Source organism: Drosophila obscura, unplaced genomic scaffold, assembly GCF_018151105.1.
Source record: "Drosophila obscura isolate BZ-5 IFL unplaced genomic scaffold, ASM1815110v1 contig_165, whole genome shotgun sequence".
Classification (NCBI taxonomy): Eukaryota; Metazoa; Arthropoda; class Insecta; order Diptera; family Drosophilidae; genus Drosophila; species Drosophila obscura.
In genome coordinates this window covers 2,039,570-2,066,837 of record NW_024542752.1, presented here as the reverse complement: position 1 = coordinate 2,066,837, position 27,268 = coordinate 2,039,570, and the positions used below count along the sequence as shown (strand labels likewise).

General features: G+C 42.3%; 2 protein-coding genes across 3 annotated transcripts in view; one reads left to right on the top strand and one right to left on the bottom strand.

Annotated features, from left to right (window-relative positions):
- The window catches only part of LOC111066363, an 85,785-nt gene that overhangs the window by 57,938 nt on the left and 579 nt on the right, over positions 1-27,268 (top strand). The gene's annotated exons all lie outside the window — the stretch shown is intronic.
- LOC111066364 (serine/threonine-protein phosphatase beta isoform) lies at positions 1,022-27,268 on the bottom strand. Of its 2 annotated transcripts, XM_022354906.2 has the most exons (6): positions 26,591-27,268; positions 23,923-24,324; positions 2,000-2,347; positions 1,591-1,934; positions 1,379-1,513; positions 1,022-1,315 (listed from the first exon to the last, which is right to left on the bottom strand). In XM_022354906.2, the coding sequence occupies exons 1-6, from the start codon at positions 26,640-26,642 to the stop codon at positions 1,202-1,204; spliced, it is 1,395 nt and encodes a 464-aa protein (XP_022210598.1). In that variant the 5' UTR covers positions 26,643-27,268; the 3' UTR covers positions 1,022-1,201. The 2 variants fall into 2 exon arrangements, with proteins under 2 accessions (XP_022210598.1, XP_022210599.1); XM_022354907.2 differs by lacking the exon at positions 23,923-24,324 and having other exon boundaries at positions 26,591-27,261.

Here is a 27,268-nt window from a genome sequence, read left to right as displayed (position 1 = left end):
CACTTAAACATGGTACAACGCAAAAAAAAATATGTGTAGTTATATATTATATATAATATTGAATTATCTCTGTTTAGGGTTTAGTTGCGTTTCCTTTGTTTATAAGTATAGTTAAAGGCAATAAATAATTTAAACAATGACAAACAATGACAAAACAAACAAAAAATAAAAAAATAAAACAATAGAATAGAACTTCATCTATTTTCGTATTGCTAAGTAAATAATAAATAAAATACACACACACACACACACGCACACAGACACACACAAGCGCACAGAGTACAACTGTTTTAAGCTTAAGTGGTAGATAATCCTTCCATTTTATTTTCCATAGTTTGTATCTTCTTTTTTTTTTGTTGTAACTTTTGTTATTCTTTTTCTTTTTTGTTGATAAACTTTTGTTAGACAAAATTTGTAATGCACACTTATACAGACGATAACAGGAAAGTAGTGTGGGGGAGGGGGGAAATTTAAGCAAGGTTTTTTTGGGTTCGTGATAATCAAGGAGTGGATGATGGTGGCTGGTGAATGGTGGATAGCATTTAAGTTACAATTTTGCTGTAGTTTCGCTTTCGATATCGCATTCGCATTCGTTAGTTTTGTAGTGTAAGTGTATGCATACATATGTATGTATATAGAGAAGTACACCGTATATAGTATATGTAGTTTACATTAATATGCCTATATTTAAATTCATGGCTTAACGTCGCTGTACTTTTTAATTTAATTTAATTTATATAGTTATCTGAATTTTCGGGATTTTCTTTTGTGGTTTAACAGTGTGTGGGCGGGGTGTGGGGGTGGTTGTGGTTGTGTTTACGCTGTAACAATTTCCAGTCAACAAAGAATTTTGAAATGCAGAAGAATCAACTTAATTATGTTGTTTTTGTTTTGTTTTTGTTGTTTTCACACATGAAAATATATAGCGATAGATAGAATACAAATACAGTACATAACATATACGTTTATCCATATGCACACATAGAGAGATTTTAACAATATTTTCCTTCTCCTCTCTCTCTCTCTGTCTCTCACACTCACTGTAGATTTTGCCATTTTCGATCTTCAATATATATCTATATATCTATGTATGTTTGTATGTATGTATGTATGTATGTATGTATGTATGTATGTATACTAGTGTTTTCTTTCTATTTGTTTTGTTGTTGAACCTTTAAGGAAATGGAAGCGGATGGATATATTATTTCTTCTTATTGGTCGCCAGCATTGGGGCGCTTCGCTGCGGTGTAGTGGGTCGCGACGAGTTCATTCCACTGTACAAATACTTTGCCTTCTTCTCGGATGGTTTCAATATCTACAAATTAAATAAAAACCGAGATTAAAGCGGCGAACTCCTTATGCTTTGGGTATATGTTACCTGAAATGAGCACATGAGCGTATCGTCCACGGTCATCATGCCGCCAGCATTATCGAATTCGCCGCAATAGTTGGGCGCCGAGAATAGTGTGACCAGCTGGCGACGTGCAAAGAACTCGTAGCCATCCTCCACCACCTAAAATGAGATTATTATTAGTTGACTCAGACTCCACACCAATCCCTAGATGGGGGGCCATCTCTGCTGTCACTCACCTGATGCGCACGACAAATCAAGTCAAGCTCGTGACGATTCAAGAACTTGGAAACCACATCCACGCCGAATGTAAAGCTCACGCCACGATCGTTCTCGCCCCAGCCCTGCACATCCTTGTCGGGATCACTCCACAGCAGATCGCACAGCAGCCCAGTGTCGGGTACATCTGTGGGCCGCATGAGGCGGCGGATCTGCTCCATGCCCTGCAGATCGGGACTGAGGCCGCCGTGGCAGCAGAATATCTTCTCGTCGATGATGGCGGCCACCGGCAGACAGTTGAAGCAGTCTGTGAAGGTCTTCCAAAGTTTAACATTGTACCGGCGCTTGCACTCGTCGTAGAAGCCTGGACGGGGGAATTGAATTTGCATATAAATTGAATTTTTATAATATATTTACACGTACACTTACCATAAATTCTGTTAATACTGGCGCACTCATGATTGCCGCGCAACAAGAAGAAATTCTCCGGATATTTGATCTTGTAGGCCAGCAGCAAACAGATGGTCTCCAGCGACTGCTTGCCCCGATCAACATAATCGCCGAGGAACAGATAATTGGCGGCCGGCGGGAAGCCACCGTACTCGAACAGCCGCAACAGGTCTGTGTACTGGCCATGGATGTCGCCGCAGATGATCAGCGGCGCCTCCAACTCCAGCAGTATCGGCTGTTGCAAGAATATCTCGCGCGACTTCAGGCATAAGCCGCGCACCTCTGCCTCGGTCATCTGCACCTGTTTGCCGGTACGACAGCTGCGCACTGTAAAATTGTTTGGGGGGGGAGGGGGAATTGTTCAGTTAATTTTCGTGTTAGACTGAAGATCGGACTAGATATGGATATATAGCACATACACAGAGAGAGAGAGATATGTGTATGTGTGTGTGTGTCTGAGTGGATTTCTAGCTTAGCCTAAGATTTAACTCTGGCAATAATACACAGAGAGGAGTAAGGATACGGATACGGGTACGTGTACGGGAACGAGTACGCGGACGAGTGGACAAACGAGCACGAAACGAAACGATTCGACGATAAGACAAGAGAGGACAAACAGTACGACAAATGACGGAGAATAAGGAGGGATACGTGTGGGATGTGTGTGGAATGGGTGCAATGAGATACATACATATAACAATGCCGCAAAACAATGCTTGCCCTGCCTCGCCCTGCCCTGCCTTGCCTTTTGCCTACTTTGTGGCGCATTATGAATGGTGCGGTAGGCAACGACCGACCTTCAGTCAGTCAGTCAGTCAGTCAGAGACAAGACAGTCCATGCCGTCTGCATATGTGCATGAAATGTGCAACGTACATGTGGGCTGCATGTGTCCCATTCTTTTCGTTCTGTTCTCTGGATAATTGCAAGTTGTCTCTGCCTGAAGACGATTACGCGTATCAGAGATCCCTCCCTGACACTTTCCTGCAATTAATTTTGTGCAGCTCTATCCCCCTCCCTTCCCCACCCCTCCCCCTTCCACACCAACAAACAACTAGGTCGCATCTGTGTGCGTGTGCAGACAAAAATTTAATTAAATTTGCATATCCCCCCCAAAAAAATGCTGTCCATGCGAACAGAGAAACCCCGCGGAGACCAGGGCAGCAGCCCACCCCCCAGCCCGCCCAACCCACTCGAAAGTTGTGTGCCAAATCTCGATTTGGGTCGAAAGTTCCAGCACTCCGCCCATGGGGACCAGAAGGATCTGCTGCCGGATGGGAGACCTAAGGGAAAACTGTGTGCATGGGAATGTGGCTGGGGTTTTGGCGTTTTGCGTTTTGGGCTGGGTGGGGTTGGCTGCAAGGATAACAAAAGCGGTGACCCCCCTCCCCACAAGCATCAGGCAAATGCATTTTGCAGCAGATATTTTTCCCATTCCTGGCTAATGATTCAATTGAAATTATCGCCCGCCACTCGAGATGTGCTGGAAGTACTTTGCACTTCGTCTCCAATGGAATTGAAAAACAAACAAAAACAAACGTTGCAGAATGAACTTCTGTAGAAAAGTGTTTATTGCAATTAAAAGGAAAGGTTGGAAACTGGAAGATAGGAAACTGGAAGACTGGAAACTGGAAGACTGCATACAGCTTATATTGTATATATTAAACAGTGTCTATAGCAGTGCTGTTTATATTTCAGAGCCAAAGTAAGCTAGATTCGAAAGAAAAATGTCTTTATGTATATTTAATTGGTTTTGTATTCAAACATAATGACATTCAGTTGTGAGAACTGCAACCTCGGCACAAAGTTTACGCCATGATTGCCACAAAATATACTAGTTCCGATTGTTTTTATGCAGCGATAAATTGACGTGAACATTTATGTACATATTAAATTATAAAACAAGAAAAAAAAAATAGTTCTAGATGCTTGGCTATAAGTATATTTCTATTCATAAAAGTGTTTAACTTAATGTTTGTATTGTGTGAACATAAACACTAACGACTAACGAGTAACGAGTAACTAAAAACGAGTACGACTAGTGTTTGAAAGTGAAAGGCATATAAGGAAATTTATGTGAGAATTTCTTTAGCCATACGTATACATTGTGTGTGTTTTGTAATAGTTTTATATAGAATAGAACATTTAATAGCAGCAATCAATAGTTGCAATATTAGCATGGGAATTTCATAGGTGATAGATGCAAAGATGCCACTAAGAACTGACAGCTGATGCACTGACTTTGATGTACCAGCCATAAGCAATGATCAGGGGAGCTTTCCTACTAAATATAATTCCACAGACAATTGATAAATTATAGCTTCCATTGTGTGTGTCCAGCGGCACTAACGTCATTCATCATGCTGTAAAATCAGGGCAAAAACCTCAGCAGGAGATGCCAGATGGCAGATGGACGAGGGAGGCAGTTAATCAAATGCGAAAATGCGGGAGCAAAGTTCATTTTTGTAAGCTCTTTTTTGTTGTGTGTGTCTCCTGCTTGCAGCAGCACCAGCAGCATGTGCTTAGCATTTGCATTAGCATATAGTCCCCATCGCCATCGCCATCGCCATCCTACGGCATCCTGGGGATCCAAAACAGACGAGCATAAGGGCAAAGCAGTTTGGTGTCGGTGGCTGTGGCGATGGCGGCACTAAAACTCGTAAATTATGCAAGCCAAAAAGGGGTTCATGCACTCTATCTTCGTGGAAAAATGGAATCCATTTATGTTATGCGAAAGCCACCACAGGACTAAAACAAAATCTGTTGCATGTTCTCTCCCTCTCTCTATATATATATATATATCTCCCTCTCTCCCCTCCCTTTCTGTCTGTCTCTCTGATGGCGCATAATTTAATGGCACCCGCGTAGAGGGCGACGGTATCCAAAAAATTTACTTCCGCTTGCGCATAATTTTAAGCAGCAACATCTGCTCTTGTCTCAAGATTATTCTGCTCGACAGTCTGTCGGGGCGGTTGCAAATCATAATAATTCTGTATTCTGTAGGCCCCCCGTTTTTTTGTTTATTTTTTTGGGAACAGTGTGACAGCAAAAATATCGCAAAACAATTTGGGAATGAAACCCTATCGATAGCAAACATTTGCGAAAACCGGAGCTGGCTGCCTGCCTTTCCTCTTAGCGCCTTAAATTCCATGTAAAAATTGCCCCTTCCGGTTGTTAATGGAGGGGAATCCCTAGATGGTGTGGCACTCTTGAGTCACATTTCTGATGGTTTTCCATCAGCCATCTTCAGGGAGTCGAACGAATGCAGTGCCGTGACTTGCGTGAGTTGCAATCACAGCTACCACATGCCACAACTTCTTGTCGTCTTCTGTCGCTAGAATATTGGTGGCATGACACACATGTGGCACAAAAACACAGAGAGAAAGAGAAACAGAGACAGAGAGAAAGAGACAGTGAAGAAGATGATAAAGATGCTTTCTTTATTTTTCATTTTTATGCAATTTTCTGCCTCCTGCCTGCCTGCCTGCCTGCCTGCCTGCCTCCTCCCTCTCTGGCTGTCAGGCATTTGTCAGCATAAAGAAGACATCACTAAGGGCAGGCTGAAGCGAGTGTTAGGAGGGAGGGTAGGTGGCTGGGTGGTGCCATAACATTATGCGTAAGCAAAAAAGACGCGCATGTTTGTTTTTCATGCATTTTACATGAGGAGACGCTGACGCAGAGCATCACGTAACATTTAGCATGTGACTTCCACAGGAGCTGTTTGTTTGTCCTCCCTTCCCCTGTCACTCCCCCACCCACTCCCACTCGCCCGCCTGTGCCTCAGTGCCACAGGATGTGGGGCATTGTGCAGCATCCAACTTCCGGCCTCATCTGCTCCTGTCACATCTCTAACTGGTTCATCACGATTAACAATTCTTCGCTTTCCCCATCCCCATCCCCATCCCCCTCCCCATCCACATCTCCACTCTGAAGCCTATCATCCTGCCCGTTCCCATTCCTGTTCCCTTCCCCCTTTCATTACCCGTTTTTCTTCTGCTGTCTGCTGTTTTTTTTGTTTTGTTTTTAATGCTGCAGGATGTGGATGTGGGTCTGGTGTCAATGCAACAGTTTGATGGCATCCATCCACCGACTGACAGCAACGCAAAAAACTTTCCAGCCTGATCCATGATGACATCTGGAAGGAACCAGCAGGAGCATAGCACGGCGGCATATCATGGGTATCCAATAGAGAAGGCATAAAGATTGGCCAGATCTAAGAGTCTATCCGCAAAGACTGATCCCACGTATCCTTTTAGCTGATTTCATTCACTAATTTCCGAATGAAATTCATAATTTTTCCATTTGGCTTTCTTCTGTGCAGACTTTTGATGGAGTCTTTGCAGGGGTGTCGGCACTTTGTGCCCCTCCTTTCACCCACATCATACAAGGAACGGAGGAAACTCAGTGCTTGCCATTTTATGACCCGATTAACTCTCGGGGGCCCAGTGCCAGGAAAAGTGGAGCAGCCGCTGCGAGAAGTTAAACATTTGCCGTACCCTGCCCCTTGCCCCATGCCCCATACTTCAGTGGCACTGCGTTGCAGAGGTAGCAAACTTTGAAGCTGAGCTTCCGCTCAGCAAAACTGAATCTAGAGATGGATGTGGGCGAGCAGAGGCTGCAGGGGAAGCAACTGAATGAAAATGTTAAGCCATTTAGATAGGAAAACTGCCGAGAGATGAAACTTTGTGGACACACACACACACACACACAGAGGGAGAGACTCCACACGGGACAAAACAGAAAGGAACAGAAAGACAGAGGGAAAAAGTTTAGCAAGAGTAAATTAAGTGCAGAGAATTCTCCCAACCCACCCAAATGGTGGTGGTGGATGGGCGGGATGACTCCAGAGGGCAGAGGGCACTCCCATCAGGATTTCTGGGTTAAACCAAAGTCGGTGTCGGTGCAAAGGGTTTTCGGTGGATTATCAGCACCATCACTACCCCCCACCACCCACCCAAGTGGCCCAAAAGGATGTGCTATATGCATGTCCCCAAACGGCTCTGAAAATGTTCTGTAAATGACTGCATTTATATAATAAAAATAAAAATACTAGCAAGCCCTCAGCAGCTTCGCTCGCAGATAATTTTGAAGGGAGTTGTTAAAACAAAAGGAGGTTGCTGGAGCCGACAAGGCAGCCAACAGGCTAAAATAGGTTTGGCTGGCCAATTTCGTAATGCTTCTCCACCAGACCACATTGCGACGACATTGATTACAGTAGGCATAATTTAGACTTTTTTCCTTCTTGACTTTTGCTTCGTGTTTTCGAGTTTTGCATTTTCCATTTTGAGTCTTGCCTTTACCCTATTCTCCTATGGACACTCGTCTTTTGCAGTTCAACAAACTTTTAATTTTCTTTGCATCTGGTGGGAGGATCAACGGATAACGGTCGTTAGCGGAAATCATTGGCCCAAAAAGAAGAATCTAAAATAAAAAAACCAGGTAACTGGAGCCAACGGTAGTCTGGGCTGTGGGTTGTTGAATTCCAAAAACAGCCCTACACAATAGCATAATTATATCTGAAACGGTTTTAAGAACCCACAGATACAGCTAGCAGTAGCTTCAAACGGTTAAAGAATAAAGGAAATATTAAACGGCTGTGAAACGGTTCTGAAACCAAGCCAGACTAGACTACAAAAATCAATGAAAAATTCTCCAAATCAAAACCAAATCTCCAATATTGTCAATAATGCATTGAAAATTAACATCAAAGGAAGCGAAGGAAATACCTTTAAAAAATTCCTTTATTTCTGCTTTACTTAGCTTTACCGTTGCAATCGCATTTCGTTTAAATAATCAAACCTTAAATTGATGCGGACACCGCACAAAAGTTGGATGCCATCATCCATGCTTTCATGCCAGACCGCAAATGGGATCCCATTTTCAATTTTCCATTTAGCATTTTCCATTTTCATCGAATATGTGCGAAGGTAAGCTTAAAATTTAATTAACAGGTTGGTCAGTCATGGCCACGGACAGAGGCCACAACGCCGCCACACACAGCCCCCCGAAATAATTTTATCTGGGTGATGAAATGTTTTTTTGGGGGGGTATGCGGATCTGCACCAGGATCAACGAGAGCTCTGGGGGCTCGGGCCGTGGGAGTAGAGGTCCTTTGATTTCCCCTTCTCCTTCATGACCTTTGGCTTTAATGCTTTCACAAGCACAAAATTTCCATTGCCTTGGCACTGTCGTTGTTGCTGTTGTTGTTGTTTTTCTTATCCATTAAGTGCCACGCCCTGGCCTGTGGATTCAGTGGGTTGGGGGGCACCCGCCCCCACTTTTTTGCGTGCTCAAGTTGAAATTCGAGCAAATGAAGCAAAAGATAACTAAAACAACAACAGCCAACAGCCAACAAATAATGAACGCCTTTTGGGGGCCAGGCCAGGCCAGGCCAGGGTTGCCTGCCCGTTGATTAAGGACAAGTGCAAGAAAATCTCATTTGAAATTTTCCATTTTCATTGTGTGCTGCCCTTTTTTCCATTTTCCATTTTCCATCTTCATTGCATATCGGCCCCGCCATGGGCGCAACCCCGAAAATCAGACACAAATTTCATATGCGAATCGGTTCCGTAAATGTTTCCGTTTTCCATTGACCCACTTGGTGGGGGGGGGGGTCGTTGGGATGTGGTGCGGTGGTGGGGTGGTGGGGTGGTGCTTTGGATTGTGCCAACAGTATTGCTTCAAGTGCTCCCTCTAGGAGTAGCAGAGTTTTCAGTTTTATTATTCAAATAATTTTTGCTTGAATAATTGTGAAGCAACTAAATAGAAGTTTCGAAAATTTGTTGCTTCCTCAAGCGATTTTTATTTTTGCAAGAAATTTCCCATACAAATTTCATAGAAAATAGCAGAGTTCCCAAGAATGGGGAGGACTATCATGTGCTGTAAATTATCCGGTAAATATTAAGTGCTGTAAATATATGGGTAATATGTAGGAAATGAACTCCTGAACTTATCTTAGCCGTTGAACCGATGCAAACTTAACTTAACTTAACACAGAATTAGGCAATTCCCGAATGAAATCTTAACCGTTTCACACCGGTAACAAATTTACCTTTTCGGCGATTAAAATGATTGCCAAAGAAGAGAGCCTTAAGCGTTTATTCGAAATAGTTTTATATAAATTTACGCCAACTGTGCGCTAATATAATTTGCGCGAATGAAAGCCCCTAAGTGGAAAAGATTTCCTTTCCATCAACCAAACGGTTGTGCACGAAACGGAAATGGTTTGATCAAAATCACTTTTTTTTATGTATAATATACATATGTATATGTATTGCACGATATGAAGCAACTAAGAAGAGAGAAAGACAGGTAATGGCACAATCCCCCACCCTCAATTTAAGACCCCGAACTTATAATCCAAAATGCAAATTTTCACCACACCTTCGTGGAAAGGCGATTCCGTGATTTCAACAGATTTAGCCAACAAACAAAAACAAAAAAAAGAACCAAAAGAAAAAGAAAAAGCGCTCGAAATCAACTTTCGTAAATACTTCCGTTTAATATTGACCCAGAAATAGGCGGGGCTAGTCTGGGGAGGGGGTGTGTGCACCTGGAGGGTCCCGTCCCAAACTAATTGGCTGACCAGAAAGTGGTAAAGGGCCAAGAGCGAAAAGAGTCCGCTTAAAAGTTGCACCCAAATCGAACCGAACCAAACCAAACCGAACCGAATGTGATGATGGCTTGGGGCAGCACTCATTAGGTAACCATGGCACCTCCACACCCTCCCGCCAATTACCACAAATACCCACCCTTCAGCCCTTGTCCATTTAAGCACATTAGCGCTGATTATAACGGCATTTACATCACAGCTAAACATTTTTGAGGGTCGCTTGCACACATGGCGTATGCGTTATCCGGCACCAAAATAACAGAAACAAAAAGAAAAACGCCGCCAGACAATCGAATCTCTGATCTGATCAAATTGGAGAATTTTCTGGGAAATATTTGTAAATTAATTTGACCAGAAAACATTCGAAAACTGAAAACCAAACAAAGTGGAAATTAATTTTGCTAGAAACCAGAAGGATCTGATGATGGGGTAATCGGGTAATCGGGGGTAATTGGAATGGGTAGATTCTGCTAAAAATACCGCGACGAGATGTGCGAGTACGAGAGTATACAAATAATTATTTGCCTCAAATGAGTTCAAATTCCGATTTAGAGGTGGAGAGGAATAAATGTGGTACATACATATATAAAATAAAAGGAATTTTTACTGCGATTTATTTCAGTTCAAATCAACAATAAAAAAAGGAATCGATCAATTTTTCAGTTTATCGAAAATATTTAAATATGCAAACTAAGAGAAAATATTCTCGATAATCATCATCATCGGAATCGATCATTTGTGAATTTGATGAATTCTTATTAAAACATTAATTAAATTATTATCATTATTATTAAATTAAATTTAAATTAAATTAAATTATTTATTAAATCAACAACAAAATGTCTCGCCCATATACCAACCAGTATTACCACGAATTCAGTTCGATGATTGCATGGAATTAAAGACTGTAATTTTCTCGAAGGGTGGGTGGGCTTAAAAAAAAAGAAAAACAGAACCCAATAATTTACCACAACAGACACCCACTTAACAAGCTCAATGTTTGCTGGATGGATACTGCTGATTGATTAACTTTATTGTTTGGGTTGGGGAAATCAAATCAGATCAAACAGAAACAGAAACAGGCAATCTATTTAATTTATCAATTGCAATTACCTATGTACATATGTCATACATAAACTCGAGACGCAATCACACACTTTAAAAAGGGTACAAATTGGTCTGCAATTGTGGGTTTTAAATATTATAAACAGCACATGGGAACCCATCCATAATGTCCCTCAAGCAACGAACCCAATAATTGACCAATTACCATTATTGCTAGGAGCTACCAGCTACCAGGATGATTGCTCTGTAATAGATAACCCAGAAACCCATTTACAAATTTAATGGAACTTTCCTTTCCTTGGGCTAGAAAATCAAAATCGAATCATAATCATTAAATATTAAATGAAAACGCATTGCGTTTCCGGGAAATGCTTGGTACTCGCGGAAATTGGAAAAGTAATAGGAAAATCTCAATCGAATCACAATTCGAAACTCAATTGAATCAAAGTGAAAAGTGCACAGAGAACAGAGAAAACAGCAGCAACAGCAGAAGCAGCAGCAGCACTTTCCAACTCATTTCGTAGAGTAAAATCGAAATTGAATTGAATGAAATGTGTGCAACTTTTGGTAGACACTGTATGCCATACGAGGCATTGCACATGGATCGACTGACGGACTGACGGACGGACGAACAGTCTGACTGTACATGTGCTTTCTACACTTCAGTGCGTACCACGTTGCGTATGCGCGCTATTTATAAAAATCAATTTTCTGACTTGGCAGCAAAATCAAACAGAGGCAGCGGCAGCGGCACCAGAAGCGGCACCAGAAGCGGCAAAAGCAAACAAACACGACCAGGGAAATAAATAAATAAAACTGTTTAAAGCATGGCCATAGCGGAAAAGAGAGAGAGGTCGGGAACCATATGGTAAATGGGATAAGAAGCGAAGCAACATCTTTAAACGATTTGAGAGTTTCTTTTTCGGAGAGGAACCTGCTCCAGATCCTTCTCAATCTTAACACTAAAAAGAGCGACACTAAAAAAAATGTCGGGGCACAGGCCATCATCGACACTAAGATAGCCGCGAAATAGAGAAGATGTAGCGCTTTCTTTGAGTACATGGAAGCACCTATTTTCTACCCTTTTTAACAATTATCTGCCAACTGAAAACTAAGATAAAAATATGGAAATTTAACGATTCAAGCTGTTGGTAAATATTATACGAGTACGCTATAATTGCGGGGATATTTGAGGAGGCATAAGGTAAGGGTAAGGTAAGGCACCCTCAAGGTGCCGAAAAGTGTGCTTAGGTCTGGCGAAAAAAGTCAAATAAAATATGTACGAAAAGAGTTCTGTGTAGCCTGTGTAGAAAAATCACAACATTGCATATTTGGCAAAGGCCCCCTGCCCATTCTTCATTCTGGTACGCGTATACGGGAAACTAGCATGGAAATGGCTCATAGATTCATGTGATTATTTTGGTGGTTACTTCATAGCTGTGTGTGTGCGTGTGTAACCCACCAAATGATATTCTGCGTAAAAAGCATTCAGATATCTACATTGTGTATGGGAAAACACACACACACACACACACTGACACTGACACTGGTTTGAATGATTCCATTCGCTGGTAAATGGTATTCAAATGCAAATATTATGATATTACGAATACCGTTGCCATTGGCAGCAATTAACTAATGCAAATACATATGTACATAATCGTAGGAAACTTTTCAACACACAAAACCATATTTTGGGGCATTTTTTTCTTCCTTTTGCCTTTTGCCTTTTGCCTTTTCCCTTTGACTTTATTCTTTGCTGCTGCTGTCTCTGCGCTGCCTGCCACACGCATTTGGAGCGGCAAACAATGACAATCAGAAAAAAGTTTTCAGCGCGTGCAACAACAACCAAAACGAAACAGCAGAGGAAAGGCACAGAAGAAAAGCGGCAAACGGAGGGAAAAACTAAAAATCTTATAAAATAAACATTTATTTTTAGCATACAGCATTCGGTTCATGTTGTTCTTGTTGCCGTTGTTGATGTTCCTTTTTGCTTCTGTTTTTGTTGCCTTTGTTTCATTTTGTGTGTGTGTATGTGTGTGCTGTTTTTTTTTTTCTGGCAAATTGGAAAATGGAAAACACAAAAGAAAGGCAAAAGGCAAGACGAACAGGGCATGGGGCATGGCGCACGGCCAGCCGGACCGATTGCATTTCTCTCTCACTCTCTCTCTCTTTCTCTTTCTCAGTGTGCGATCGATTTTGTAAGTAGTGCTGCCCCTCTTAAGCCCCGCTCATCTCTTCTCTTCTCTACTCTCCTCCTCTCCCTCCTTCTGCTTCCTGCCTTCTGCCGTTTCTCCAACATCTGCACTCATTTGGCTTTGCTTTGACTCGGACGCTGTCGCCCGTTGGCCATTTATCGAGCGGTGCAACGTTAAGGCTAAAACAAGCCAAGGAATGCCTAATGAATACCCCAAACCAAACCACACCACACCAGCAGCACCAGCAGCACGAATCCCCATTGGCTGATCGACCCTAAAGATTACCTGTAAAAAAAACCAATCGGACTGGTAGCTAAGGAGAAAATGTTTTATATATTTTTTGTGCTTGTTTATTTGTGAACAATTTTCATACGCTGATGCCTTGATTTGGGCATCTAGTCTAAACTAGCTACTACAGTAGCCCCGAAGATCGTGTTTTTATGGCAACTAAAAGTCCCACTGGGAGAGGGCAAGCGGGCTAGAACTCTATTCAGAAATGCAGCAAAGCCTCTTCAGTGATTTATTCTATTTGAATATTTCTCCAGGTTTATGCTGAAGTGTCTCCTGTCTGCCCAAATTGGTTGTTATTCCTGCGGAATGGGGAAACGGTTGTGTATCGATAACGTAGAAAGTGGGGGTGGGGGGGTTGGCCTTCACCATCTGCGAGTACAAATTCCATTTTATTTACTCGAAGCTTTTGCTTAATTAGCGACTCGTTATGATTGTTGTCATGGACGCCAGGCGGAAGCTTTTGCCAATTGTTGGCCAGCCCGACAACCCGAACACCCACCGACAGACAACCGTCCCCCGCCTTGGGCTGATTCATGTGTTTCTCTCTCTGTCTCTCACTCTCTCTCTCTCACTCTCTGTCTCTGTTTTTGTTTTATTTTTTCCTACTTTTTATTCCATTTTGTCCGTTGTAAGCGCTTTTCCAACTTATCTTATCGCCAATAATTGGAAGACACACACAAACGCAGAACGACCTTAAAAATAGTCATTCATCCCCCCCCATATTTAAAACAACAACAAAACATCGAAAACAACATCCACACCGAGAAGAAAAGGCCGAGACAATTAATACCCTCAAACAGATCGACATGTTCCGATTGTTGCTGTTTCAGCGTATACTGTACTAACTTACCATATTTAGAACTTGCACTCGTACTAAATTAATTCATTTAAAAACAGCTTTTGGGTAGCTGCGTTTTTTAAAAATTTAACACTCGACATCTTCATTAACATGGCGTATGAGTAATGGAGTGGACTGCTTCTACCATACGAGTATATTTTTTTCGCTGTGGTTTTCGATTCGATACGATTCAATTTTCATTTCCATTCGACTGGAGGTCATCGATTAACCCAATTTGCTTTTGCTTCTTGCCAGCTGCCGCAGCCGCCGCCTTTTCGTGGCAGATCTTTTTCATATTGAGTGAAATTTATGAGTGTCCGAAAAATGGAATGCAGCTGGAGAACTGGTCAATTTTTGTAGGGTTTAATTTGGTATCCAGAACTGCTTTAAAAAATATAAAAGAAAATTTAATGGATGTACACTTCAGCAATGTTCATGTAGTAGATTCCTATCGAAGGAGCGAACTTTCTTTTGTTTATTTTAATTTTATTTACTCAGTTCAAAGTTTGTTTCATTTTCCTTCAACTGCGACCCCCTCCGTTCCTTATGTTCCCTATTGAATTGTAAACACTTCGCGTAGGGGTGTGTTTTTTTCTCTCTCTGTACTTCACGCATTCCGCCTCCACTCAATTATTCTTGTCGCTCGCTGCTGTTCAAACAGTTGGACACGGAATCCCTTGCTGGGTAAACAATTGTGCAAACATTGCATTGACTATTTGCTAATTAAGAATCATAACACTAACACAAAACAAAAACAATAACCAGATGCCACCCGTGGTAATGCGAGTCCTTTTGTGTCCCTGAAAATTGAGACAACAAGATTCATACACAAAGAATTTACATTTAAATTTTGTCTGTTGATTTTGCATCTCTTCAGAAATTATTCCCTCTAATCACACACATAGTTTTACATATATTCATACATATGTGCATATGTACATATGTATGTAAGGGTATTCTCTCACAAGCCCCCAAAAGTTAACCTTCCGTTTTCTTATTTTCTCATTGAATTTTCACATTTTGTCGCTGTTTAATTTTTCAACATCACATTCAGGCGACAGCTCATGGTGAGAGTGTGAAAGCCGTGGCAGTGGGAGGTGTGTGCTGGGGTGGGAGTGTCCCCTGTATCCAGGCATATTCCCGCTCCGCTCCACTCAGCCCTGACCTGTACTGTTACCCTGTTACCCTGCTAACCGCCCAACCGCCCGCCTTCCCTGTGGTGCGGTGTGGGTGCAACCTTAGCCCGTCTTTTGGCCAGGGCCAGCAAACGATTGAAATTTCATGAAATATTTCTGCTCATTCAACTTTTTGCGGGGCATTTCATGAATTCTCCAGCTGCAAATTGTATGTACATATCATTCCTCGGCAGCAACACGGAACACTTTCAGTTGAAATTTAAGCATTACAGAAATAGGATCCTTAGTGTCCTGTGCAGCCACCATACACTCAACCAATCCACCCATACACTTCCGTTTTGGCCTTTCGCACATTTTGATAATGGGGGCGGCTCCACCCCGGAATCCCCTCATTTGTTTGCCATTACCAGGCCACGCCCACTTTTCTCTGATGTTTTCTTTGTGTGTGTGTGAAAGGAGGGGCTCCAAAGCCTCTAAAGGTCAAGGTACATGGCTTTCTTGACCGAAAACTTTTTTTTGCTTACTTCATTTTTTTTTTTGGTATAAAAATAAGCCCAGAAATGCCTCGAAAAGAAAATATATACATACATATGCATATATATATTCATTGCAGACACGTGCTGGGTGGGGCGGCGGTTGGGGGGCAGTTTGTACGGAAGTAGGCGCAAAGTTGAGCAATGACTTAGCGGTAAACTAGTGCAAGGTCATCTAACAAGTAAACAAGCCAAAGAGTGCCAAGAAAATGTGTGATTGGAAATTTCTATTGACACACCGATGGAAAAGGGGACGAAGGAAAATCTCTAGAGAAAAATAAGATGATAACGATTGCAGCACAGAATGAAGGTGTTCCATAGGAAACCAAAAGGCTTCGGCTTCGGTGGTCTCCCCTTATTTAATTTAATTTAATTTAATTAATTCGAATTTAATCTGAAATGTGTTTCAGGGAATTACATATATATGTTGATTCGCTGTAAAAATGTTTCATAAGCAATTGGATTCAGTTGTTATTTAGGTGTACGTTTCAGTTCCACTAAAGCACATTCGGGAATTACGTTGATTCCGTTGATTACGAAATCCCCCCATACGGAACCATATTCCATATTCGTTACGACGAATAGCACGAGCGAAAAATGCATGTGGTGTGGCCCCACTGTGGTCCTGCCGATTCAACATCAGTTCAATATATTTCCACATTTTGTAATGTATTTATGGGGGTAAAAAGGTCACAGAAATGCAACCAATTATTGGGAATCTCTACCAAAATCTGTTTGTTCGCTTTAAGGGAAACAAACTACAAGAAAAATGCGCCTTACAATTAATTAAATATTTTCCACAACTTTGCCAATATCCCGCTTGCTGAGCCAGGGGGGGGGGGGGCTGGAATTTGTTTGTTCCTTGTACCACTGGGCAAGGCAATTAAAGGCATATTGGGTTCGGTTTCCTTCGCCTGTTGGGACTTTTGTAATCGGCTTAAATTCTGCGAACGTGCTCCAGTGCAATGGAGAAGGGATCTGCCCGTCCTGCCCCCAGACACTTTTATATCGATGAAATGCGGGGCCAAGTAATATTTTATGCAGTGTGACTGCTGCGGCATTTGGCTCCGACTGACCCCCCAACTCCACTGACACCACCCGTCTTCCCGTTGGGAAGGAACTTTGTTGATTTATATTTTCAGAGGGCCGTCTGCGTCTCATGAATGTTGCAGGAGCCATGGGGACATTAAAATTGCATTCACACACACACACAAACACAATGGAGAAAGGACCCAAGAAACCCAGAGAGAGATGACGGGAGAGAGACAACCAGGCACTGGGTACAGGGTACAGTCAGCAATTAGAAGAGCTTATAAAGGGGGGGGGGCAACGCCTAGCTGCACAGAACGGGACAGAACAGAACAGAACAGAACACAGCGTTCCTTTTGCCCTAAGTGAAATTACACGTCAAGCCAATTGCAATCCCACAATTGCGTCCACGTCAGTGTCTGTGTGGGTGCCATAAATCATGGACAACCGCACACACAAAAGTTTTGGAAAATAAGTGGGGCACTAGGGGCACGGGTACGGGTACGGACCACCCCTTATGACGTCAAAGACTCAAGAGGCGTTAACTGCGTTTTGCGTTTTTTTTTTTTTTTTTTTGCAAAGGTAACACACACACACACAACACACACAGAGACACAAAAGCCAACAAATATGGAAACCTAATTGCACTGAAACTTTCCACTGTCACACAGGTGTGTGACACAGGATGTGTGACCTTTGGACTACTGTCTGCACACACACACTCAAAGAACAGAGAGAGAGAGAGAGATTTAGGGACTGTTGAGGGTCAATATATGTTTTTTTGGGAGATGCACCACCTAATGGTCCCATAGTGAAGTGTTGTCAGATGAAAGAAAGGAAAAGGAAAAATGTACTTAAACTAAATCATCCCCTATAATCCCTACGTTAGCTATCCCAAAAATGATATAAACCTCTTTTCAGCCAAGGGCTCCTTCAGGCAGTCAAACCTCAAGAACCTCATAAATAAATATGTATATCATTTTACCTATTCTTATTACACCTAGAACCATGAAAATAAAAATTCTAAATAAGCAATTTTAATCCTTAAAAGCTCACATTTTACCAAATAAATAAATTTACTGGTTACATTGAACCTCTCCTGCTGCTGGTGGCATACATATTTGTATTAGATTTCAGCATAAATTTTCATATTCACAATCAATCAGAATTAAACAGAATTCATTAAAAAGAGTTTCACTTTCGCGTGCAGTTTGTATTAAAATTCAACAATCCTTCCTCTCACTTGTGGGAAATTCGTCGTTCGAAACCATCAAAGAAGAACAAGCAGAAAAGGAGCGAAAGAGAGAGAGAGCGAAGAGAAAACTAAGCCAAAAGGTCAAATGTATTATTATTATGGAGAGCCTTTACTAGTGCCGTCGGTGGTACTCCGTTGGTGTCTTGCCTTGGGTGTGTGTGTGTGTGTTTCGCCAGAGAAAATAAATGAGAAAGAATTACACTATTTTTGTTGTTTTTTTTTTTTTTTGGGTCAACTGGTCAGGTTGTATTACTTACTCCAACCCCCCCCCCCCCAACCCGCTCTAACCTATGGGTGACCTTCGAAATTTGAGTACACCCACACACATGTCATTAGCTACAAACATTTTTACGCCTCTGGCAATTCTTGTGCTTCCCCCTTTCCCTTTCGACCACTACTCTGCCTCTGCCTCTGCCACTGCCACACTTTGCATTACTCCGTCTCTCTTCCTCTCACACTCTTGCTCTCTCTTTCTATGTTTTTTTCGCCGCTATTTTGTCGCTCATTTTTATTCGCCAAGTGCACGCAATGTGACAGAAAGTGAGGGCAGGCAGGGCCGGTTCAGGGTGTGCTACAGGGTAGCGTAAAGGTGTGGCGTTCAACAAAGAAAAACAGGGTGCGATCTATGGCTACACGCTTAGCGTACAATCCCAGGGCCAGTGTGCAGAGTGGCATTCGGGGGATAATGGTACAGGGCCGCTTCAAGTGGAGTTACATATATAATCCCAAAAATAGAATAAGAAATACCTGCCATACAGGATCATAAATAGGATAAATGTGTCCTTTAAAAAGTCGAGCATTTTACATGCTCAAATTTTAGACTATTTTTTGTACCGAACAGAACCGCCACATGGGCCCGTTCCAACACACCAAAAACAAAACAAAAACAAAATATGTAGCTGGCTACGCGCTAAAAGTTCAGTGCAAGGGGGCAGGCAGGGCGGAAAGGGCAGTGCATGGGGCTCTCGCCCACAAGGGTGAAATATTCGTATGTAGTCACAGGTGCCACTTGTGGACCCTAGTGAGAATTATGGTGTCATATCGTATAACAACCGCGTTGCAACTCTCTCAAAAAGGGAATAAAGAAAAAATGCTATGGCAGAACAGAGCAGAGAAGAGAAGAGCAAAGCAGAGAGAAAGAGAAGTGAAATCGTAATTAAAAACATCTACGTTTTTGTTGTTGGATTAACTGTAACAGTAACTGCTGCGCTTAATGCCGCAACAGTACGGCTACACTCACAGAAATTTATCACCTAAAATGTCTGAAAATAAATGCCTCAAATATCAACTACATTTGCAACCAAGGAAAATCGTTAGTAAATCAAGAAATTACTTTACAAATTCCTATACAAATTTAGCCAATTTTTTATCAGTTTTTAACTAGTAAATTTAATTGCATACTTATATTTAAATAACAAAAAAACAAAAATTAAAGAAAGGTATTCTTTTTTATCTCTTAGCTCTTTTTTTATATATTGTAAGTACATATTTAATTACCAAAAAGTATAAAAATAAATACCTAAAATAATTTAATAGACATTTTTTGTATTTGTTTAATAGAAAAAGGCCTCCCCCCGCCCGGGGGGGGGGGGGCCGGGGGGGGGGGGGGGGGGGGGGGGGGGGGGGGGGAGGGGGGGGGGGGGGGGGGGGGGGGGGGGGGGGGGAGGGGGAGGGGGGAGGGTTTTTTTTGGGGGGGGGGGGGGGGGGGGGGGGGGGGGGGGGGGGGGGGGGGGGGGGGGGGGGGGGGGGGGGGGGGGGGAAAAGGGGGGGGGGGGAGGGAGGGGGGGGGGGGGGAAAAAAAAAAAAAGAAAAAAAAGGGGGGGGGGGAGGAAGAAAAAGGGGGGGGGGGGAAAAAAAAAAGGGGGTACCCCCTTAAAACCAGAAATAGCCCAAATATAGACAGAAAAGTATTGTATTTCCAGGTGTGCAATTACGTTCGCATATGTACATAATTCGCGGAGGTGTGGGTTCTTGAGGCTTTTGGGTTCACTGTGCTCAAGCATGCATGAAGCGTGAGTTTTGTTGCTCTTTCTATATTTAATAAACAAACTTTTTGTGCCGTTCCTGTTTTCTTGCTCATCTTTGAGCGTTAGCCCCCCCTCCTCTTTGCTTTTTATCTGAGATTGTGAATGCAATTGTTATAATTTTTATGTTTGTGACACTCAAATAAAAATAAAAATATAAAATACAGAAGCAACAGAAGGATAACAGTAGGAGAAAAATAGTCAGCAAATGATCCACAAACGAGGAGAGAGAGAGAGAACGATTTACGTAATTTTCATTCATGAATGGAAAGAGTTGAGTGAATGGAAACGTGACGGCGATCAATTGAAACATTCGCGCAGCAGCTGGAAACGTGAAACCCAATTATCACTCGAAGCGAAAATACTCTTTTGTTCACAGTGGGATCAACGTCATTTGTCATTTGAGAATCCAGAATGAGGGCCAGAGAGAGAGAGAGAGAAAGAGGGGGGCTTAAGACTTACTAAGCTACTGACTTAACGAGCCACAGGCACTACTTAGGAGATCGCATGTGAGAGAAGTGAAATAGTAAATCAAAGAGGAGACAAAACGGCTCGGATTTGTAGGAATGGTGCGTGCAACTGTAGTGACCCACACACACACACACATGCCCAAAAGTCAATGGCAAAAGCTAATCAAAAAGCACTTAAATAGAAATAGAGGCACATTAGTAATCCCTAAGAGAAAGAGAGAGAGAGAGAGAGAGAGCAGAATCCTCCTTAGACACGCAATGTTTGGTTACCATTGCTGATCCTATTATTGCCATTGCCATTGCTTATTGCCATTTTCCTCTTCCATTTCTCTGCATCGTTCCCCGCTGCTGCCACTTGTGGTTATTATTATTACGAGCATTACGGGCATACAATATGTACCCTGTACGCTGATTGACTCGAGTGAAGGTTATGACATTCAAATTCTATTTTCAATCAGTGGCGCCACGCCGCACCCCACAGCAAACAGACTTGATGAAGATGCCTTCATCCCAATCGACGAAAGAAAACAACAACAACAACAAAAATCAACAAAATCACGAAAACGATGACAATACTGAGTGGCGGTGGAACGGAACGGAATGGAATGGAATGACTACTTCTGGGCGACATCGTCGACCAGACCCGGGACCCAGACCCAAACAAACACGAGGAAGCCATAGTGGAAAGAGGAAGAACCAACTCAATTATACAAATATTATACAAACATTACAAATACATCAGAAATAACGAAGGATATTTGCCAGAGCAGGGGGCTGGGGGGCTGGGGCACGTGCACGTAAACTGCTGCCACTGGGACAAGGATTGGTGGGGCTTGACTCTTACTCTAAATACTCGTAATATATGGCGGTGGGGTACGGGAGCCTTGGCACACTACTCTTCAAGGCACAAAGAGCGCCCTCAAGAGTGTGACACAGAAAGGAATAGGCTCTACGTTATCCCCCCTCTCTAACACTCTGGCAGGGCAGTCAATAGCACTGTGCAGCCAAAAAAAAAAAAAAATGGCATATACATATTTATAATATAATATAATATAATATAATATAATATAATATAATATAATATAATATAATATAATATAATATAATATAATATAATATAATATAATATAATATAATATAATATAATATAATATAATATAATATAATATAATATAATATAATATAATATAATATAATATAATATAATATTGCAATATTTAATTTTATCTGATGAAAAGATTATATTAATTATTTAAAAGGTTTCTTCATTTTGCAACTGTTTCAAAATCGTTTGTTGGACAGTGTCGTTGCCTTTGCGATTGTGTCGAAACAATGACCAGAGAGGGGGGGTGGGGCAACAGTAAGAGTAGTTGTAACCTTCGTTGAATGCCCCGCTCTGTTCTGGTCTCTTTCCTCACTGCTTCAGTTCGGCAGCCCCGCAGCTGATTAGCAGAAATTTAGCTATTTTGAGCTTTAAGTTATATCCTTTTTCGTGAACAATAACTTGCTTCCGACTTGCTTCGTGTGTGGTAAATCATCATGCCTAGTCGAAAATATATGAATTGAAGAAGTGGCCGGCAGCCTCGTAAAGTTCCAGCAGATACAACCCAGTCCAACTTTTGCTATTGTACAATAATTGTTTAATATCAGCAAAGTTGTTTGATATTCGTCAACATTGCAGCCAGCAAAAGGCACGTGTTCGCAATGGCAAAAACAATTAAATAAGCTTTGCAGAAAAATACACAAAAGCAGAAGAGCAGAAAGCGGAAAAATATTTGTATATATTTTAAAAAAGGGAAAATAATACAACAAGCATGATTGTAGTGGACTAATTCTTAATTTATGGCTACACTAAAACCACAAAAATACAAATTAGTTGTATTTAGTTTTATCCCAAATTTTAAGCTTATTTAGCTGTGAATCTAGCCCGTGCCGCACTGCAGCACTGCTGATGAGCTGTGTTAATGCTGACGACAACAACAATAACAATACAACAGAGTCGTCACGTGAATGAACTTGTTTGCACATGCAGAGAGAGAGAGAGAGAAAAGAGTGTCCCAGTCCCGCTATTTGTTTCCCCGCTGCTGCTTGTCATTGGTGAATATTGCTTTCGTTTTCTGTCTTAGTGTCGCTGTCGTTTTGATACCCTCTTTTATTGCAGTGGATTTTCTTTTGTGCCGAATATGTAGCTATTATAATAAATATATTCCCAAAGGTACCAGCGGAAGCCTCCGTTGCTCACAAAAGAGTCTCGCAACTGGATAAAAGTCTCGCAAAAGGCTCGCTTGCCATATTTCTTGCAAATATCGTAAACGAAACCTTAAATGCCCCAAACTGAACGACATGGGAATCAAATTTTAATCTTTTTTAATCAAATTGCAAGAGCGTCTGGTTCGTTGGGGGCATGGTATCATAGATTGGTCATAGTAAAACAAAAAACGAAACGAAACAAAACAAAACAAATAGATAATCCAATCAAACTTTAACCAAAAATTTGTTTAAAATCAAATGACTAAATCTATCCTAGGTAAGGGGATCCAGTCCACTCTGCGAGTGAGTGGTATCCAACAAATTCTGTTGCGCCGCCACTCCAACGCCAATCAATTTTTGTATAGTTTATGATTATTGTTTATCAGCGGAAATTCAGCTTTGTGCCTCCCCCCCTCCACCAACGTGTGTCGCGTGTCGCATTCAACGAGATTTCTTCCTACCTCCTCCCCTCCTATTGTTTTTCTTTGGACAGCAAATTGTCTGTCTGTTCTCTGCCCTCCACCCCCATCATAGAATTTGATTTATATAATATGCTTCACATTACAATTTGATGACTGTGGATTTGGCTTCGTGTGAAAACAATTAGATGAATGCAATTTGGGATTTTCTGTGTATATATGGGGGGGTGTTTTGGGGTAGCTTTTAGTGGTTGCATTGCATAACACATGGAAGGGGGGGCGCTGGCGGCATTGTTGTTGTTTTGTGGTCAAGCGCTTGGCATTGAAATTGCAATTGCAGTTGTGGAAAAACACACATCTTTCTGTCACGGAAACTACTGCACGTGTAAGCCATACATACATGTATGTACATATGTATGTATGTATGTATGTATGTATGTTTTCTATAGATACTATGAATTCTATGTATAAGGCGGCTGTTATTTTCACAATTTTAAAGATTCAAAAGTAACAACATCGAAAGCGATATAGCGCCATGTGAGATACCCAATAAGTTGAGGGAAGATAAATCCTGGGGCTCTGAAGTACAAGCGAGAGATGCCCCAAGAGAGAGAGATTGGGATTGCTGATGTGCGTGGCGGGGGGGGATGTGTGTGGTGGGGGAGGGAATATTGATTTTGCGCTTGCATTTGGCAACACACGATGATTGATAAATTGTGACGATTGATTTGATTGATCTCATTCAGAGTGCAATCCAAGGGGGGGGGTTTTTTGGGTAATATACCAAATTCGGCGACGAAAAAGTCGCGCAATTTCAATCGAGATTTCTTGGGCTCCTCGCGCGGATGATGCACCGTTATTTGATCGCCATCGGCCGATATCATCGTTTCGCTGGGCGGCGATATCGAATACTGTTGCAGCAGGCGTCGCTGCTGTTCGGTCAGATCCTCCAGCGGATCGTGATTGTTGGCGGCCGAACCCAAACAACTGCTGCTGGCAGCAGCAGCAGCAGCAGCGGATGTGCTGGTGAATGACGATGACGTTGCAGCGTTGGTGACGGCAGCGGCAGCGGCAGCAGTAGCCGTTGCGGTAGCAACGGCAACCGCCGCCCCACCAGCAGCCGCCAATTGTTGAGCGATGAGCAGCTTCTGGGCATGCTCTTCGGCCTCTTTTTGTTTTTTGAAATCTTTTTTTTTTTTTGTTTTTTGCATAGATCATACATAGTACAGGGTACATATGTTTATACAAATTGTATACATATAGATATATATTATATAGTTAAATACATATATATATAAAGAAAACCAAAGAGGGAGTGGTAGAGAGGTTGTAAGAGTAGGGGGGGGGGCTGGTTGGCAGGGTAGGCTTCGGGTGGGTGAGAACTTAAAATAACAACAGCCACACACAAATAAAAATGAGCGAGAATCGGCTTTTCATCTTTTTACAAAGGATTAAGGATTGATCCAATTTGTATCTAAAACTTTCATGATATTCCAGGGTTCCCATTGTAGAAAGAATATACCGTACATACATATCTATTTAAAGATTGCCTCGCTCCCTTAACGATGTCAGAGAAAGCGAGAGGATAAGGATGCTAATGATGATGGGCTGACGGGCCCACCCCACTTAAGTGGGCCCTTAAAATTCAATTTCAATTTGCAATTTGACAAATGAAATTTTACCAAATGCTTCTGCTGCTTTGATGACAGAGCGAGCGGCTGATGACGCCACATACTGCTTGCTACACGTACTACGTACAGTAGATCAAAATTAATGACATTTTTGTGTAGTCAAGGATGGACGTAGGCGGGCTGGGCTGTCATGACCTAGCCCACTTGGATGACCTTGTGGTTTGGTTTGGTTTTTTTTTGTTTTTGTTTCGTCCACCTTTACCTCGTCACAAAATGCCCTTCCTTTTCTTCTATTCTCCTCTTTTGGGGTGACAAAAAGAAGAAGCAGAAGTGGGGAATAGAAAACTCATTGCGGAAATGGACAAGAAACCGAAAAAGAGCAATGGTTGAAATGCAATTTTCCTGTCAGCCAGAGCTAAAGCTGGATCCGTTCCCTCCCTCAACCATTTTCCCCATTCCCTCAGCCATGTACATATCTCCTAACACTTGCAAAACGAGTAAAGGGAAAGGCACTAAGCGGATTACGCGGCAACCCTAGGAGATGTGGGATGTAAGGCGGCAATGGGCCAAGAGGGATGAGTAAGGCAGAAGGCAAAACTTGATAAAAAAAAAAGTGGAGGAAGGAAAAATGTAAACTATTTAGCGCTTTTACGCTTTTGAGTAGAGTTGCATGGATGACGACGCTGAACGCGAGAACTCGAATCAAATAAACGATCTGTGTTGCCAGTCACCCATCTCTAATGAGAGCCATTAACTGTTTAAATTCGGCACTCTCATTCTTCTGAGGCTTAGTCATCTGCTCTACCCTTATTGATGATGGGCACAATCTTTACCAGAAGTCTTTCAGGTGGAAATTCTCACGTGCCGCCCATCTCTAATGGAATCCATCTAACGGTAAGCGTTTTCTTCATTTTCCAGCTTAACCCAACATCAACAGATGAACTTCCCTCCCATGCTGTTAGCCCGCTCTTTGCCGATCCGCTCCATCTCCAACGAAATCTACGTATCCAACGGTAGAAGTTCTGCGCTCTCTCTCTCTCTGCTTACCTCCCTCTCCTTTCTCTTCTCCACGACTTTCCTTATCGCACTCATGTGACTAGCCATTCTCTTTGTCGTTTCGTTTCGTTTCGGTTCTGTTCCCCCCGTTTCGGTTCTGTTCTGGTGGGTGCTCTTTTCCCTTTGAATCATTCGCATTATCAGTTTTTCCGTTTCATTGGATAGACGGGCCGCAATCGTCGTGGCTATGACGTCATCAGATTTCGACTCATCAGAGAGTGCGAGTGCGAATGGGAGGGGGATAGCAATAGAGCTCTGTTAAGTGATCATAACAGAGAGATGCTGCCTGCTGGCTCTGTCGTCTGCTGTCTGTTAGGGTTATGTAAAAACTAATGAGACCAGAACGGAACGGAACCCCCTTCGGTGGATATGGGGAACTTCTGCTATTGCTGCTGCTGGCACTGGGCACCTCGACACTGGGGCACTGTTATTGTTGTTTGCATTTTTTCCGAGAAGCAATGAAAATCAATTAAAATTAATTGATTCAAAAGTCAAATTCAAATGGTCAAAGCAGAGGGAGAGACCTTTATGGCAATTTGTTGTTGTGGTTGCATTTGGTATGGGGCTGTTGTTTCAATTTAAGCGAACAATGTGCAATAATTAGAAAATGCAATCATTTATTATACGGCGCTCTCCCGCTCGCACACACACACACACACATAGACAGACACACGCACACATAATAATAAATTAAAAAATAGGATCAGGAATCGGGATACGGGGATAGAATGGGATTGTAGGGATCGATCAGGGAACGGTACTTACTTTCCAGCAGCCTCTGGATAAGACTATCCACATTCAGATCGAAGTCGCCCATTTTAATAGCCGCTATATTTTCGTTTTGTCTTTGGCCGCCGCTCAGATGTTTTCCTTTACGTCTAAAAACGTTCAATAGACCCCGTTCAGATGGTCTTTTCGGCTAAAATGTTCTTGGCCGCCTGTTTTTTTTTTTTTGTTTGTTGGTGGAGCCAGCTGTTCTTCTTAGCAGGCGGTATTCCAATTGGAACGTTTCTTTTTTTTTGTTGGTTTTTGGGTTGGAACGCAACACCATACGCACACAACCGCACCTACACACGCACACACACACGCACAGGTGCTGTGTTAACAACAATCTTTACTTGCTTCGCCTGTGTGTGTTAGCTTGTACTTAATTCTTCTCTTTTTTTTTTGTTGGTTTCCGCAAAAGGCAATTTCACTTTTTGTTTTGTTGTTGCGGCCGCTTCTTGCCGTCGCTGTTGCTGCTGCGTTGCGCGGGGAGTCGTCGGTAGTTGTGTGCGGGGCGCGCGGTGTTTCACTGATGTTCACAGACAAACAGAAAAAAAATTGTACACTCGTACGCGAACGAGGTACATTCACTTTAAAAGAGTGGCACGATCCAAACAAAATTACGATTCAATTTAATTTTTGTTACGGTCTCCCGTAGAGGTGTCAAACCATCGAGGG

What these genes read in the sequence shown, in the direction of transcription:
- LOC111066364 (XM_022354906.2), bottom strand. Translation starts at nt 26,642, where the DNA reads ATGGGCGACTTCGATCTGAATGTGGATAGTCTTATCCAGAGGCTGCTG. An exon ending in TATCCAGAGGCTGCTGGAAA is followed by an intron (nt 24,325 to 26,590) that starts GTAAGTACCGTT and finishes AAAAAAAAAAAG; the next exon opens with ATTTCAAAAAACAAAAAGAG. An exon ending in CTTTTTCGTCGCCGAATTTG is followed by an intron (nt 2,348 to 23,922) that starts GTATATTACCCA and finishes ACAATTTTACAG; the next exon opens with TGCGCAGCTGTCGTACCGGC.